We start from the raw sequence: 16,733 nt of genomic DNA on the forward strand, positions 1-16,733 counted from the left end.
CTTCCTGCGAATCTCTGAGCGTGCTTTGTTTATCCGGGTCAAACTGGCTATGACGTAAAAACCCCCTCTGGAGAGATTTTTTTATATATATTATTGAACATTGTTCATATTCAAGTACAGAATCTTGAAGAAAGTTCATTACAAAACAAACATGGCAAATATACATTCCATCCAAAAATACATAGATATATCCAACGTGCCAAAGGGAACAGTATGTAAACATTTCTATACAGTATATCAGGAAGTACATAGAGGTTGAATGTCACGTGACACATATACGGTAATGTATTATGCAAATAAGGGTACAAACAATAATAAATTAAATACATGACATACACTAATGGAAAATAATAAAAGATAGTCCATCATACAAGGGGGGATTAATAAGGATATCAGTCTTCTGATTCAGTGGGGAAATGTCTTAACACCTCATAGATCTTTAGAGCTTTTGTATCGGTCATTAGTTTTAAAGATTTCAAGTATAATCTAAATTCATTTAAAAAAACAACAAATCTGGGGGACGACTTAAAGTATCTATTTTTATGAATAAAGAATTTGGCTAAGCAGAGGATTACATTACAACAGAGTTCATCGTTTTTGTTTTGCAAAATCCTACCAAATGTTACATTGTGTCTAGAAATCCAAGTTGGAAAGAACAAAACAACCCTTTGTGAAGGTCGAGCCGGAACACAAGCCCCGTCCGGAGGTATGAAAACCCTCCGTCCTGGTCTCTCTTCTCTTCTCTCCTCACCCTCACCTCTTTTCTTTCTGTCAGACGACCCCGCCGCTTTTATTTTGAAATAAACGTCGCGTTACGCAACGCCCTCTTCCGGAAGCTACAGGAAGCGGAAGACAGCCGAGGAAAATGGGGCCGTCTGCCGCTCCCGCGGCCGGACAAGGTGTGAAAATAACGTCCAGAGACGCGCAGGTGTCTCTACCGAAACATTCCTACTGGTTCGACTTTTTGCTCTTCGTCGTGTTCGACGTCTCGTTTTTCCTCGTCATGTATTTCATCGTCCCGTAGCAGAAAGGTGAGTAAGTCAGTTCGGCGTAACGACCGAGCTGAGGCGGGCCCGGCGGGGGGGGAGGGGGGCGTGACCAGCGTTCGGGTCTTGGGCAGTTTTCCTTCTGAAGCGCCACCGGGTCGTGTAGTGAACCAGACCAGAGGTGAGACGCTGCAGTCCGACATGTCTGCTGAAGCCTTGCCGGGCAAATACGTCAGCAGGCGCCGCTAAGCTTTACTGACTAACATTACCGCGGTAGTACTGCGGGATAAGAAGTAATCACACCACATGTCACCAAGAGTACATTTGGTGTAAGCTTGGCTTAGGTCATCTAGACCAGTGTTTCTCAACCGGGGGTCCGCGGACCCCTAGTGGTCGGTGGTGTAATTGCAAGGGATCCGTGAAAATAAAATATCTTTAAAATAAAGATCCTATGACATTTATAGAAATAGGATTATTTTACTCAAATGTGACTGAGACCTTTATCTACCTAAACTATAAAGGGTAACAGGACTTTTTTCTCTAATTACATCTGTTTCACAAGTGTAATTTATTGTATTTTAATAAGAGATCTCGCTCCCGTTTGCATTGTTAAAAGTTACTGCATAAAAATTCTGTTGTTACATATATCTGAAAGTTACTGAATACATATTCTGTTTTGTTACATATATCTGAAAGTTACTGAATACATATTCTGTTTTGTTACATATATCTGAAAGTTACTGAATACATATTCTTGTTTTGTTAGATATATCTGAAAGTTACTGCATAAGAATTCTGTTTTGTTACATATATCTGAAAGTTACTGAATACATATTCTGTTTTGTTACATATATCTGAAAGTTACTGAATACATATTCTGTTTTGTTACATATATCTGAAAGTTACTGAATACATATTCTGTTTCGTTACATATATCTGAAAGTTACTGAATACATATTCTGTTTTGTTACATATATCTGAAAGTTACTGAATACATATTCTGTTTTGTTACATATATCTGAAAGTTACTGCATAAGAATTCTGTTTTGTTAACTATATCTAAGTTACAACTGAAAGCTCTTATTTTTGCCCCAAAGAGTGAATAAATGCTATAATGCAATTTAAAATGCAGTTTCTACTGTTTCTATCAAATTGCAACCCCCCTCCCCCAAGATCAGGTGGAGGGGTCCTCAGGGTAGATCCAAAATACGCAGGGGGTCCAGGACCCCAAAAAGGTTGAGATCCACTGGTCTAGAGGAGGTGAATGGGAGAACAAAGTAGATTTATTATGTAGCGGATGTACATTGACACATATCAGGTTAGCGGACAAATCGCCGTCAGAACATAGAATGTAAAGTGCAAGTAGAAGGAGGGCACAATACACACTGATTATAATGGTGAAGCATTGTGAAGGACCCCCACCCACCCACATCCACTTCACGCACATCCACTTCACCCTCCTACCCTCTGGCAGGAGGCACCGGAGCATCCGTGCTGCCTCCACCTGACTGCGGTAGTTTCGTCCCTCAGGCTGTGAGGCTCCTCACAGCCTGAGGCTCCCCAGGGCTTAACATATTTGAACTATTTAACTGTCACTATTGCCTCTCAGTGTCTGGACCCAGTGGGGACACCATTCTGTATGCACTGAATTCCACCACAATTCAAATTAAACTGATCTTTTTAACTCGTGACGCTTTACGAAATGTTAACAGTACCCTTCTCTAAATTAGCTTAACTCGGCAGGCAAAGCTCTCATTTCGTATTGACGCGGAGTTTATTTGATCATTTTTTTGGTGGTATAATGTCGTCAGGCCATAATAGATCTGACCTTTCACCTCCTCACTATTGGTTGCCTTTAGAATCGAGTTGAAATAAGAATTGAAAATGAACCTTACGGTTCACTGTTTGTTATTCCAGATGTAAACGGTGGCTGAATTTTTAAAATGTAAATCTCAACTTTTTGTTCAAGGTGTGTCACCTGGACTGAGGCCTGAAGCTCCTCCCACTTCCTGCTGTGAAGGACGGCGCCTCAGCTGCAGCCGAAATGCTGCTTCGGTGGCTCTCAGTCCGCAAGTTTCAAAGATGCAGAAGATGGGATTTCAGCTTTAATACTCTGGGCGTCTTCTTCCCTTGTTAATATCTGAACCAGTCGACTCGCTGCCGTGGGGACGTTCAGTCAGGGTAGTGCTCGGGTTAGGTGGCGTCATGTAATGACTACCGGAGTGAGATGTGTGTCCATCTAAGCATCACTGGTATGGAAAAACGTACTGGTGACGTTATGGGTTTTCCACACCACAGTGAAATCACTAAGAATTGCTTTTGATTGTGTGCAAAGCAGATTACCTTTCTTGTTTCTCTATGTTTTGTAATCTGACAGTGGCTAGTCATGCTCTGGAGGTTTACTGGGAGTGACGCTTGCTTAACGTCACCAGTCCTCGTCTAAACCTGGTCAGACCCGATCAGTGTTGTGGAAAGACTTAACGTGATGTAAGGAGGTCTGGGTTGGGTGTGACCCCTTTCCTAAACTATGAATACTGTCACATCACTATTGTTGTATCATAAGAGGAAAAACAAGTCAAAACAAACCAGATTTTATACTAACTAATAAAGGATGATTGCCATGTTCCTGAGTCTGGCGTTTTACGTATACACCCAGTATTCACACACGTCTCTCAGCTCTGATGACGTCACCAGGAGTGAAGTGTCCAGGGGAGACAGCTGGACAATTTGTCAGGATTGAGAACTGCTTATACTGTGCCTGCATGAAATATTAATGTTTCTTATCGTTCACCGACTATAGTTTGCCCAAGGTTAAAGGTCAGCCATGGGTACAGGTTCGTTGAATTTGTTGGAAGGACAGCTCAGGTTGGACGGTCTGGAGACAAAGCAAGAGAGACAAGATGGAGATGGTTTGGTGTGGAGGAGAGATGCTGGGTATACTGGGAGAAGGAGGCTGAATATGGAGCTGCCAGGGAAGAGGAGAAGAGGAAGGCCAAAGAGGAGGTTATGGATGTGGTGAGGGAGGACATGCAGGTGGCTGGTGTGACAGAGGAAGATGCAGAGGACAGGAAGAGATGGAAACGGATGATCCGCTGTGGCGCCCCCTAACGGGAGCAGCCGAAAGTAGTAGTAGCAATAGTAGTCAAGTCAATTTTATTTGTGTAGCCCAATATCACAAATTACAAATGTGCCTCAGTGGGCTTAACAGCAACACAACATCCCGTCCTTAGACTCTCTCATCGGATAAGGAACCACTCCCTAAAAAACCTTTAACAGGGAGAAACCTGAGGGAGAGCAATAGGGGAGGATCTCTCTCCCAAGACGGACAACGTGCAGTGATGTTGTGTTTACACAATTTAGTAGTAGTAGTAGTAGTAGTAGTATGACTAGTGGCTACAACTAGCATCTCTGTCGTTTGTCATGCTGACACACCGAAAGGTTGTTTTTAAGGAGTGAAATATACAATACACAGCCTGTCTACCCGGGACAATTTGCACAATCATGTCGCTTAGAAGCGAGGTGGTGTAATTGCTATAACTGAACACGGGGCGGCAGTAGCTGTCCGAAAGTAGAGCAGCACATCGACGTGAAAAGTAATGAGAATTTATGTCATTGTTTTGACATGTCATTAACCATGTTGTCACTTGAAAAACTTTGATTGCTGTCCAAAGTTCCAGGTTCCCTTTCCAAGTCTTTTTTTTAATCCGTGGTACCGACATTTCACGAGATGTGTCTTTTTGAGTGGAAAAGATGAATCAATACAGAGACAAATACCTCGGTAATAAAAATGATCCAGTGCTAATGCAGCGCAGACCAGCTATGTTGTATGGTGTGGAGACGGTGGTGCTGATGAAAAGACAGGAGGTGGAGCTGGAGGTGGCAGAGGTGAAGATAAGATTTTCATTGGGAGTGATGAAGAAGGGACAGGATTAGGAACCAGTATATTAGAGGGACAGCTCAGGTTGGACGGTTTGGAGACAAAGCAAGAGAGACAAGATGGAGATGGTGTGGACATGTGTGGAGGAGAGATGCTGAGTATATTGGGAGAAGGATGCTGAATATGGAGCTGCCAGGGAAGAGGAGAAGAGGAAGGCCAAAGAGGAGGTTTATGGAGGTGGTGAGGGAGGACATGCAGGTGGCTGGTGTGACGGAGGAAGATGCAGAGGACAGGAAGAGATGGAGACGGATGATCCGCTGTGGCGCCCCCTAACGGGAGCAGCCGGAAGTAGCAGTAGTGGTAGCTAATGCAGCGCAGATCTTTGAGGGCCGTCTGACTTCTCGGCAGCGAAGGACGAAGGAAATAAATCAAGTTGTGTGAATCTGAGTGGGCGCGTTACGACAGAGCGGAGTCATTACACGGAAGGGACGCCGGTCTCCGGTCGCGCATGCGCCCTTCCGACTCTGTGCCGTAATGGCGTCAGGGTGTCAAGAGTCTTAATCTGTTACGTCTCACTATAAAAGTACAAGAGAGTAAAATTCTTGTTGTTCCTTCCTTGAGGCATCTCTCCAAAGTCCACCTTCTGGAGGCCTCAACGTCGTGTCGGATTATACGGCAGACTGAAAGTCCCCACAGAAGGTTTATTCAAACCACTGCCATCTTTCTCCGTCACTACAGTTGACAGGTCAAGCAGCGCTAACCAGATAAGATGCGCCATTAGCTGGAGAGATTTCGCAGAGAAATTACCGAGATGTCTGTTTGTCCAACAACGAGTTGAATGACAGAATTTGAGCTAAAAAATAAATAAATACTGCTTTCGTTTGATTTTCGAGCGTTTCGAAAACGATAGAAAATCGCCCTCCACGCCAGTTGGTGGCAGTAATGGGTAATGTCGCCGTTCGTCGGCCAACATTAAACACGAAGAAGAACGCGGCCCGGAAGAAGAGCTCTGCTGTCCGTGAACACACCGCCGCTTGCTAGAAGTTATTTGAATCTGTTTTGTTCCTTGGTTGACATAATGGAAACGTGTGTCACGACACAACCAGTGGAGCTCGCAGGTCCGTCTCTGTTCGTTTTGTACAAAAGATACGTTAAGCCGGTCTTGCGTCGCTTTGCCCGTGGCGGCTAGCTCGGTATGTCAGCTAGCCAGCCTCTGCTCAACAGTTCAGGGGCAGACAGGCAGCTTTGCAGCGCAGCAGGGACGTGCACAGCATAGAGCAAGAGCAGGGGGCAGCAAGATACTGCAATAAAATATTAAACACTTGCAAATATATATATATTTATATATATATAAAAAACCCGAATAAACTAGTCATTCCCAATAACGGTGGTTTGGTAAACAGGCACTCTGTTGCATGGTGGTAGAATGTTATAAGAGGTGCAATTGTGCAAAAGAGACATTAAGTTACATTGATAAAAGTGAAGTAGACATAACTAACGTAGGAAATAAGTGTAGGTTAAATAAAGAACAGGTAGAAGCGACGCGTGCATTGAGGTAAAGGGGGTAAGCGTGACAGATGTGTGCTGGGTCTGCAGCTGGCCGTGGAGTGGCCTCGTGACCGAGGGGGAGGCTGTGTTGTACAGTCTGATGGCAGTTGTAGTTAAGACTGTCGTCAGTTAAAACTCCTTGTTAAACAAGGACTAAATTACACAAGTGAAACTGCATTGAGAGCTGCCTTCTTTGCTAATTAATGCCTAATGTGATTTGGGTAAACTAATCATCACAGCTGTGATTTAATCTGGATAATGTTCAACACCAATCATACGGGTCTTCCTATTATGACTGGGGAGGAAGTGACCGGGCCTGATGACAGGCGTGGCGGTAGCTGGGGCACCGTTGGAGGGGGGGCTCTGTGGACTAATTCATCCCAATTTGTTAATTTTTCACCAGAAATCATAGATAAAAATGTTCCCAAGACAGAAATCCGTGGGTCCATCTCCTTGATTTAATGTAATCCGAGTTCAGCTCACTCTCATTATGCAGGTGTGAGTCAGAGAAGTGATCTAAACAGTGACTTTGTGCCAGTTGGCACAAAATGCAGATGAGGTCATGGAAAATATCGCACAACATCAAACATCAGGAAACACGTTGGCCAGATGCCAAATAACACATCACGCCTGATTCTTGATCTGCTTTCTGCACAGACATTTTTCTGCCGCTGTCGTCCCTGCGCCTCCTCATCCCCCCACTGCGGCTGGTGTCGGCGGCAATGTGGCAGGTTGCCCAGCGGAAGGACGTGTCGGACTACGAGAAGCTCGACAGTTTTGTGACGCTAGTGACAGCGACGGTACCGGACCTGCTGGAACCCAAACAGCGGGCAAAGCTGCTGCTTCATCTGCGAGCCAGAGTACGTCCCTCGGTCGTGGATGGAGTGTTGTTATAAAGGCATTGAAGATGGAGGCAGTAATGATAGTTGTGTTAATGTGTTGATATAATGTCCCTGAAGAACAATACTGTGCACAAAATACTGAGTGGTGAGGACATGAGGAAGGAACTGTTAGGCAGGAATAATTAACAAATTTAGCTGATTAACTGTTAATCAGTTACTATACTGATACGTTGCTGTGGTGTTTGGTTGGTGTGAGAACTTGAAGTAGCTGTTGTAAAACTGATGTATGTATGACCCTTTAAAACAGCCTTTCTCTCTTTTCAGATCATTCTAGACTTATGTGGTGATGAGCAGACGGCCAGCTTGATGTGTGTACAGCCTCATCTGGAGCGCATGCGGCCATCCGGGTACACCGGGGTGAGTGATGAGACTGACTGTGGTGTGGAAGTGACAAATTAAATAAAAGGAACATATGCATGAACACATGCATGTTGTTGAATGGTATGAATGAATGGATGGTAATATTTGTTGTTGAAATGCTAAAAAATGGTAACAATTGATAAAATTGTCTAGTCTTATCAAACCACCGCAATTATTTTGTATGAAATTGTCCTCAGACACTTGCACCTTCACTCTACCATGAATGAATAGTATATAAGATAACCAATACCAGAATATCCTCCAGTACCATCATACCACCACAATACTTTGTAGACAGTTACTCCTAGATCTGTGTATTTTCACAAGGTTGCACTTCTGCAAGACCACAACCACCCAACCTTTATACATATTTATCTTTTGTATTTTTTGTCTTTATGCATGCTCAATAGTCCCGGTAAGAAAATCAAAGAAAGTTAAATCAGTTCATCTGGACACAGAGAAACGGTCCATCATCATCTAAGTGGCCTCTTCAGTCTCAGCTGGCTGCAGGTGTCCCACCTTTATAAACAACACAGTGGCACAACGACCGAAAACAGTCGGTTTCATATGCAAATAGACATGACCATTAACTAGTTACAATGGCCATGTGTACTGTTCACAGAGGACTGGGGAATGTTTGCAGTCACAGCATTGTAAGATAGTGACAGATGTACTTAGCCCCCCCCCCCCCCCCGGTTCAGGGAAGGTCGTTCCCTCTTCACATAGATGGCCTCTTTTTTTCTTTCGGATTCCCCCCCCCCTTTTTTTTTTCTCCCCAATTGTATCCGGCCAAATACCCCACTCTTCCGAGCCGTCCTGGTTGCTGCTCCACCCCCTCTGTTGATCCGGGGAGGGCCACAGACTACCACATGCCACATGCGGAATCACCACTGGTTTACACTTAGACAGCTGTTGTCCTTCTCCTCTCTTCGATCGGCTGGTGCACTGTTTGGGCGTCTTCCTGGCTTTGACAAATGCCCAGTTAGGATAACCACACTTAACCAGGGCCTGTTTAATGTGGGATTTCTGCCCTTCCCCGGCCGCTGTGTCGGTGGGGACGATGTCAGCTCGGTGGTCCAGCGTCCTGATGACTCCTAGTTTGTGCTCCAGTGGATGATGAGAGTAAAACCTTAAGTACTGACCAGTATGTGTTGGTTTACAGTAAACATCAACAATCACATGTCCCCCATCACCAATTGTAATTTCACTGTGTAAGAAGTCTAACCTGTCATTTTTATCATCCTCCCTTATGAACTTGTGGTCAGTGAAACGTGATACATGCTGAGATTTAATTCTAACCCAGGTGTCATCCATAAATCTGAACCAATGGCTAGGTGGTGTCCCTGGATAGGACATCAGAGCCCTCTTTTCCACTTCTTCCATATACCAGTTGGCCACTACAGGTGAGACTGGGGAACCCATAGGACCCCCATGCCTCTGCCTATAGTACTGCCTATAGTACTTCACTGTATGTGAAGTACGTGGACTGAAGACGGCTTCAGGAGCAGACACTTGGTCAGTGTTAAGGGTGGTGCTATTGTCCTATTGCAGTCAGTTGAGACTGAAGAGGTCACTTAGATGAGCGATGAAATGTTTCTCTCAATGAATGTTGTGTCCAGATGAACTGAGTCAACTTTCTTCGATTTTGTATTTTTTGTTTTACACATCCAGTCAAGTCCTGGCCTATGAAAGCTTACTTGGCAATGATGGTGATTCTGATGATGATTAGAATGATGTTTTGGGAAGGGTCCCGAGGAGCGGTAGTGGTCTCTTGCAGAGCCGTGATGCAGAGAAAGCTATCCGTGCAGGCTGCCTTTGTTTTCTTTCCATCTATTTCCCTGTCTGTCATTGTCTGTGTCGTTCTCTGATGATGAGAGAGTCCCCACAGTAATGTTGCTCACTTGCAGAGCGGCGATGCTGAGGTGGACGCAGAGGAAGCCATTTTCCTGGAGCTCATCCAGACGCTGCTGAACGACCCGGCAGAGAGGGAACACTTCTACCAGGTAGGATGTTCTCTCTCACGTCGTCCTGACTGTCGCTCCAATACCTCACCTTCACAGGAGGGCAAAAGATATTAAAAAGATGTTGCGTGTTCTGTCTGTTTGTCAGTCAGTCAGTCAGTCAGTCAGTCAGTCAGTCAGTCAGTCAGTCAGTCAGTCAGTCAGTCTTTCTGTCCGTCCGTGTATCTACAAGGATTGGGAAATTAACGATCCTGAGGACGTTTTAGTTGATAAATGACAGCCTTTTTACTTCTTGGTCAAACTTTCAGACTAAGTCTAATCTGTGCTTAAAAATGTAGGCATTTGCGAGCGTGTACGTTGCGTTGATGTTTGTGTAGAAGTTTGCATACACAAGTTTGCGTATTCACAGCGCCGGTGTGGCATGTCAGCCAGCAGAAACAGTTTTGAGGTTTTGATGCCCAGCCGCATCGCTGCTAGCCTTTTTTTAAACACGTTTACCCAGAAACCCCTCTCTGCGTGGCTTTTCAGAAATGTTTACGTCTTTCAGAAGCATGTATGAAGCCTCAGCTCCTCCTCTTCCTCTCCTCTTCACAGGAGGTCTTCCAACAAGAATACGGCCTCAGTTACGACACAGACATGCAGCTCCTTGTCTGGGAGTTCCTGTCGAAGCTGGAGAAGCTCCTGCCGGTGCCGGACCTCGGTCAGGTAAGACAACTACACCTCCCTGCTCACCCTCCTCTTCCTCACTGCAAGCAGCAGACCGTGAAGCACAGTGAAGCAACGTTGTCGTAATGGTTGTTTATTTATCTGTCAAGGACATAGCGGCTGTTGCAGATGACATTTAAGTTTTCAGCTTAAATGGACAATTGTCCCGAGATGCCCTGATTACAGTTTGATCACAGTAAAAGTCGTCATCGTTTCTTTCCACATAACTTTGTCAAAAATATCTTGATTTACTTTAAATGGAAACTAACATTTTCAACTTTCTATTTCAAAGATATGTTTCTGTCCATCGCTGTAGTGAGAAATGCAATGTTTTGAAGCTCATTTGTGGTTAAAGGTCAAGGAGCGAGGTTTGTTGTGTTTACAACTAGCAATCACTTGGTATTGATACTGCTTTTAATCCTAGTAGTTTTAGTTGTGGTGGTGGTGGTGGTGGTAGTAGTAGTAGTAGTAGTAGTAGAGGCGGCAGTAATGACATAATGGTAAAGGCTTCCCATATAATATTTACATATGGCAAACAATGTTGACATTTTGTTCACCCGTAAAGTTAGTGAAGAATATCAGTGTAAATTATTTTAATATTTACTCGGCTTGCTGTGATGCGTCACTTTGACAGCTAGCTCTCATGTCTTTGTCCATGAACAGACGGTGTCCTGGCTCAGCTCTGCCCCCTCTGTACTGGAGGACTGCTTGCAGGCTCTGTCCAACGCCGATGATCTGCGGTCTCTATTACAACACCACAAGTGCCTGGAGGGCCTCGGCACAAGAGGTAAAGGAGAGGAGTAAAGTTTTTATGGGTTTTTTTTTTTTTACCATCTGAGAAAGAAGTTTTGAAATCACTAGTCAGTGCTCTGCTGCACCTCCTCTCTGTCCAGGTAATGCCGTGGCGATGTCCTCCCAGGTCTTCGCCTGCTCCCAGTGTCCCTTCTTCCACATGCAGGAGTCCTATCTGCTCCTGCACATTGAACGCGCTCACCCTGAGGAGTACAGCAAGCTGCAGAGGGCCACCGAGGCCGCCCAGGGCTCCAAGAAGAAGCCCCCACGCCCCGAGTTTCCCAAACCTTTCCCCATCCACACCCCGCCAGACCCCCATACCTGCCAGGAGTGTGGGAAGTCGTTCACACGCGCCTCCGACGTCACCCGCCACCAACGCATTCACACGGGTGAGCGGCCGTACACATGCCCGGAGTGTGACAAGGGCTTCAAGAACTCGTGGGATCTGAGCCGACACCAGCGCATCCACACGGGGGAGCGACCCTTCTTCTGCCCGCAGTGTGGGAAGGGATTCACCCAGATGGGTTTACTGAAGCTGCACTTTGAGCGCACAGCCTGTAGCCAGGCCTGCGACCCACTGCTGGAGACCATCACGGAGGAGGTGGTGGCGGAGGAGAAGGTCAGCACTCAGTACAAATGCCAGAAATGTGGCGAGAGCTTCGACACCATCCTGGAGAGGCTGAGGCATCGGCAGAGCCACGTGGTCAAGCGCCAGTACAAGTGTCCGCAGTGCGAGAAGGTCTACAGCCGGGCCTCCGACCTAAAGAGGCACCAGATGAAGCACACGGGTGAGCGGCCGTTCACATGCGAGTGCGGCAAAAGTTTCACACACGTGTGGCTGCTCAACAAACACCAGCAGACTCACGCCAAGGAGCGTCCTCACACCTGCCCCGAGTGTGGCAAGAGCTTCGCCCAGCTGCAGATCCTAAACCGGCACCTGCTGACGCACAGTGGCCAGCGGCCCTTCCAGTGCTCCTACTGCGACAAGAGCTTCACCCAAATGGCGGGCCTGACGCGCCACGAGAGGATCCACACGGGTGAGCGGCCGTTCCTGTGTGCGGCCTGCGACAAGGCCTTCCTGACGCACGGTGAGCTGGTTAGGCACCAGCGCAGCCACAGCAACCTGCGGCCGTACGCCTGCCCACAGTGCCCCAAGAGCTTCAAGACCAAGCGCGCCCAGAGCGAGCACCTCAACACACACACAGGTGAGCGCCCGTACATGTGCACGCGCTGCGGGAAACGATTCGCCAAGTCGACCTCGCTGGTGCGCCACAATCTGATGCACACCGGCGAGCGGCCCCACCAGTGTGCCCAGTGCGGGAAGACCTTCCTCACCTCCGGCGAGCTCCTCCTCCACCGGCGGATCCACACGGGAGAGAGACCGTACCCCTGCTCCTACTGCGAGAGGAGGTTCCGCTGCTCCTCCGACCTCAAAATGCACATGCGGACGCACACGGGGGAGAAGCCATACGACTGCCTGTTCTGCAGGAAGGGCTTCTCCACCTCCACCAGGCTGAAGCGCCACATGCGGACGCACATAGCAAAGGGTCTGATAGTGGAATCCCTGTGACGGCTGCTGAGGAACAAAGGCACCGTGAGGGGTTTTTATTATTATTTTTAAATAAAACTGATGCTTTTAATCCAATTAACAGCAGTAATTGTCTTATTTAAAAAGACGCTGGTGTAAATGTATTAGGAACAGAGCAGTTTATTGCCAGTGGTTAATGTCAAATACCGGTGGGGTAGCGTCCTCATGGTTAAGAAGAAGGTAAGAGTTGGTTGGAAACTGTTCAAGCAAACAAGTTCAGAGGTGAATGAATACCTGCTGGGTGAGAGAGTGTCGGCCTTCGTTTATCATACACTTTGTTTTGATTTTCAGATACTTTATTGATCCCCGTAGAGAAATTACGCTCTGCATTTAACCCATCCCAGCTGTGTAGCTAGGAGCAGTGGGCAGCCACCGTGCAGCGCCCGGGGACCAACTCCAGTTCGTCTTGCCATGCCTTGCTCAGGGGCACAGACAGGAGTATTAACCCTAACATGCCTGTCTTTTTGATGGTGAGGGAAACCGGAGCACTTGGAGAAAACCCACCAGAGACACACGGGGAGAACATGCAAACTCCACACAGGACGACCTGGGATGACCCCAAGGTTGGACAACCCCAGGGCTCGAACCCAGGACCTTCTTGCTGTGAGGCGACAGCGCTACCCACCGTGCCACATATTGACTGTTCTAATACACGTGTGTTTATTTTCTGACAGTCAAGGAACGACTCTGCGCTGCAGGTAGTAAATCTTTATTTATTTTCTAATCCCCGTATAGGTTGAATGTGTGTGTCCTTTTTAAACTGGCATGGTAAATGACTCCTGAATGATTAGAAGAGCTAACCGGCAGCAGGAAGAAGATGAATTCAGATTTATTTTGAGCTTTTTTCTGGATCTTACGGGAGCTTTGTCCGGAGTTACCTGGTGAATAAAGACGGGAAACAGACAAATCTACCAGTCCTTTTAAAGTGAGGCCTTTTCTCATCCTCGACCAGTTCGCTGGATTCTACAAGAACAACTAAAACCGTTTCATCTGAACTTCCCTGAGAGAAACTCACTGGAGCAGTCACGCCGCTGACTCGCAGTGAGTTTTTACAATAGTGAAGACGCATGGAAAGCAGTAGAAGAGGCTTTAGTTCAGCCTACAGGAAATGATGTCATACGGTTGCATCATCCTCGTGCTTAATTAAACACAAGATGATTTTAATGCACCGTTATGGCCTGGAAACATTGGTCAGGTTTCTGCGTGTCTGTGTTCAGAGAACAGACGCAGTGGAGAATAGAAGAGAATCACCTTATTTTTCCAAACGGAGCTTCATCACATGTCGTGGCCAGTTTGACGCAAAATGTGCAAATAGATTTTGCAAAATATACAAATAAATGTCTAATATAATAATAACTAATACAAAATACATATAACTATAATCATAAGAATAGATCATATACTTGGCCTGCTAATACTTACTATACTAAAATATAGCAATAAACTGTAAAAATACACCGATATGTTCAGTACACATTGGTTCTCTGTACTCGTACGGTAAATGGCTGCTCTGGTGCTGTTTGTGTTGACGAAGACGAGACAAATATCTTCCTCCTCTGGTACGAATAACTTGCACAGCACCACAAAACAGACCTGTCGCATTCGGGGGAACCCAAGATCCAAGCCAACCAAGTGAACGTTGAAACAGTGGTCAGTAGAGAGTATAGTCATGCAGGCACAGCACCTTATTTTAGAAAAGTTCACATGTTTTTCTCTTGGTGAAATGTCTCGTTTAGAGATGTAAACTCTGTTCTCTCGTTCTCCATTTGCAGACCAAAGTTAACCTTTTGTGTGCTGGGATACTTGGCTCGTTGTTAGTTGTCTGGCCGTGGGTTGAACCCCAAAAGATTTTGGTTAACTGACAAGAAGCAGCTCCTTAGTTTCAGCACATTTATGTTCTCGTCTACAGGATGAGCTCGTTTATTCAGTCCTTCCTCTTGGATGTGATTATGGCCTTAAACAACCCCCTATCACATTAGCCAAGCCTCATCAGCAGACAGGCCTGCACTGCACATGAGCTACAAGCGCCACTCCAGTCCCCATACCAGCCCACTGTGGACTTGCAGGTGTGTGGTGTTCAGAAAGAAATGCTTGTTTCATGGAAACCGGAACGTGGTCTGTAATGCACTTCATGGAAAATACAGGGGAGGTTACAACTTATGGGAAGTTTTGTTGGAAATGTAATTTAAATGACCCGAAAACAACATGAAACTGCTGTCAAAGCAGTCCCACACTCTATACCCTATAGCAGTGGTTCTCCCCCTTTCTGGGGTCCTGGACCCCCTGCGTATTTTGGATCTACCCTGAGGACCCCTCCACCTGATCTTGGGGGAGGGGGGTTGCAATTTGATAGAAACAGTAGAAACTGCATTTTAAATTGCATTATAGCATTTATTCACTCTTTGGGGCAAAAATAAGAGCTTTCAGTTGTAACTTAGATATAGTTAACAAAACAGAATTCTTATGCAGTAACTTTCAGATATATGTAACAACACAGAATATGTATTCAGTAACTTTCAGATATATGTAACAACACAGAATATGTATTCAGTAACTTTCAGATATATGTAACAACACAGAATATGTATTCAGTAACTTTCAGATATATGTAACAACACAGAATTCTTATGCAGTAACTTTCAGATATATGTAACAAAACAGAATATGTATTCAGTAACTTTCAGATATATGTAACAAAACAGAATATGTATTCAGTAACTTTCAGATATATGTAACAAAACAGAATATGTATTCAGTAACTTTCAGATATATGTAACAACACAGAATATGTATTCAGTAACTTTCAGATGTATGTAACAAAACAGAATATGTATTCAGTAACTTTCAGATATATGTAACAACAGAATATGTATTCAGTAACTTTCAGATATATGTAACAAAACAGAATATGTATTCAGTAACTTTCAGATATATGTAACAACAGAATTCTTATGCAGTAACTTTCAGATATATGTAACAACAGAATTCTTATGCAGTAACTTTTAACAATGCAAACGGGAGCAAGATCTCTTATTAAAATACAATAAATTACACTTGTGAAACAGATGTAATTAGAGAAAAAAGTCCTGTTACCCTTTATAGTTTAGGTAGATAAAGGTCTCAGTCACATTTGAGTAAAATAATCCTATTTCTATAAATGTCATAGGATCTTTTTTTTAAAGATATTTTATTTTCACGGACCCCTTGCAGTTACACCACTGACCACTAGGGGTCCGCGGACCCCCGGTTGAGAAACACTGCTATAGCGATGTCTTATTATGAGTAATGTGGCTCCACAACCTTCTTGCTAAACCTCTGCTGAATGGACCTGACCTCACCAGCCTAAAACCGCCCAACACCACGACCCGCAGAGCCTCGGGTCCAGAGCTGTGTCCGGTTCCGTCCAACAGAAACTCAGTTTTATGACGTTTCTCCACAGACGAAACCGAAACACTGACGACAAACTTCTTTAAGTTTCCAGTTGCGCCGGAAGTAAAGGGACTTTACTTCCTGCACTTTAAAATCCCCAATGGCACATATGCTTCTGGAGGATTCTGAAGCCACCGAGCGGGTTCGGACCGGAACGACGGCCCATTTAGCAGCGGACACACTGAAACCACGCAACACGTGTTGTGTGGCCGGCCGCTGCTTGTTTCCTCCATCTGGCGATTTCTGCCCTCTGCACTAAAGCGGATATGCTCGTTGCTATGGTGGCGAGACACGACACAAGTGATTCGGCTGTTTAAGGCCGTTGTTGTTGTTGTGGTGAAGTTCTGGTACGGGAGGAGAGACTCCTCCTGAAGACGCAGCCGAACTTCCGCGTATTTCGTAGGGAGCCGCGTCACCAGTTCTCCTCCCTGAGGTGAACGGAGCAGCAGAACACCAGGAACTCCGTAGAAGAATTTTAACTTTACAGAGACTCCTCCCCCCTCCTCTAGGACTCCTCTCCCTCATCTAGGACTCCTCCCCCCTCCTTTAGGACTCCTCCCCCCTCGGACTCCTCTCCCTCCTCTA

The 16,733-nt window shown here is 45.6% G+C and overlaps 1 protein-coding gene and 1 long non-coding RNA gene across 2 annotated transcripts; both read left to right on the plus strand.

Moving 5' to 3' along the window:
- The first annotated feature begins 847 nt into the window (after positions 1–847).
- LOC130110683 (uncharacterized) lies at positions 848–3,611 on the plus strand. The gene is made up of 2 exons (XR_008810054.1): positions 848–1,031; positions 2,956–3,611. It is a non-coding gene; the product is annotated as an uncharacterized LOC130110683 (long non-coding RNA).
- Positions 3,612–5,866: 2,255 nt separating this feature from the next.
- LOC130110677 (zinc finger protein ZFP2-like) lies at positions 5,867–12,894 on the plus strand. Its single transcript, XM_056277850.1, has 7 exons — positions 5,867–5,981; positions 7,069–7,271; positions 7,578–7,670; positions 9,581–9,676; positions 10,229–10,339; positions 11,003–11,126; positions 11,233–12,894. The coding sequence occupies exons 1-7, from the start codon at positions 5,942–5,944 to the stop codon at positions 12,699–12,701; spliced, it is 2,136 nt and encodes a 711-aa protein (XP_056133825.1). The 5' UTR covers positions 5,867–5,941; the 3' UTR covers positions 12,702–12,894.
- Positions 12,895–16,733: the final 3,839 nt, after the last annotated feature.

Source organism: Lampris incognitus, chromosome 3 (genome assembly GCF_029633865.1).
Source record: "Lampris incognitus isolate fLamInc1 chromosome 3, fLamInc1.hap2, whole genome shotgun sequence".
NCBI classification, from domain to species: domain Eukaryota; kingdom Metazoa; phylum Chordata; class Actinopteri; order Lampriformes; family Lampridae; genus Lampris; species Lampris incognitus.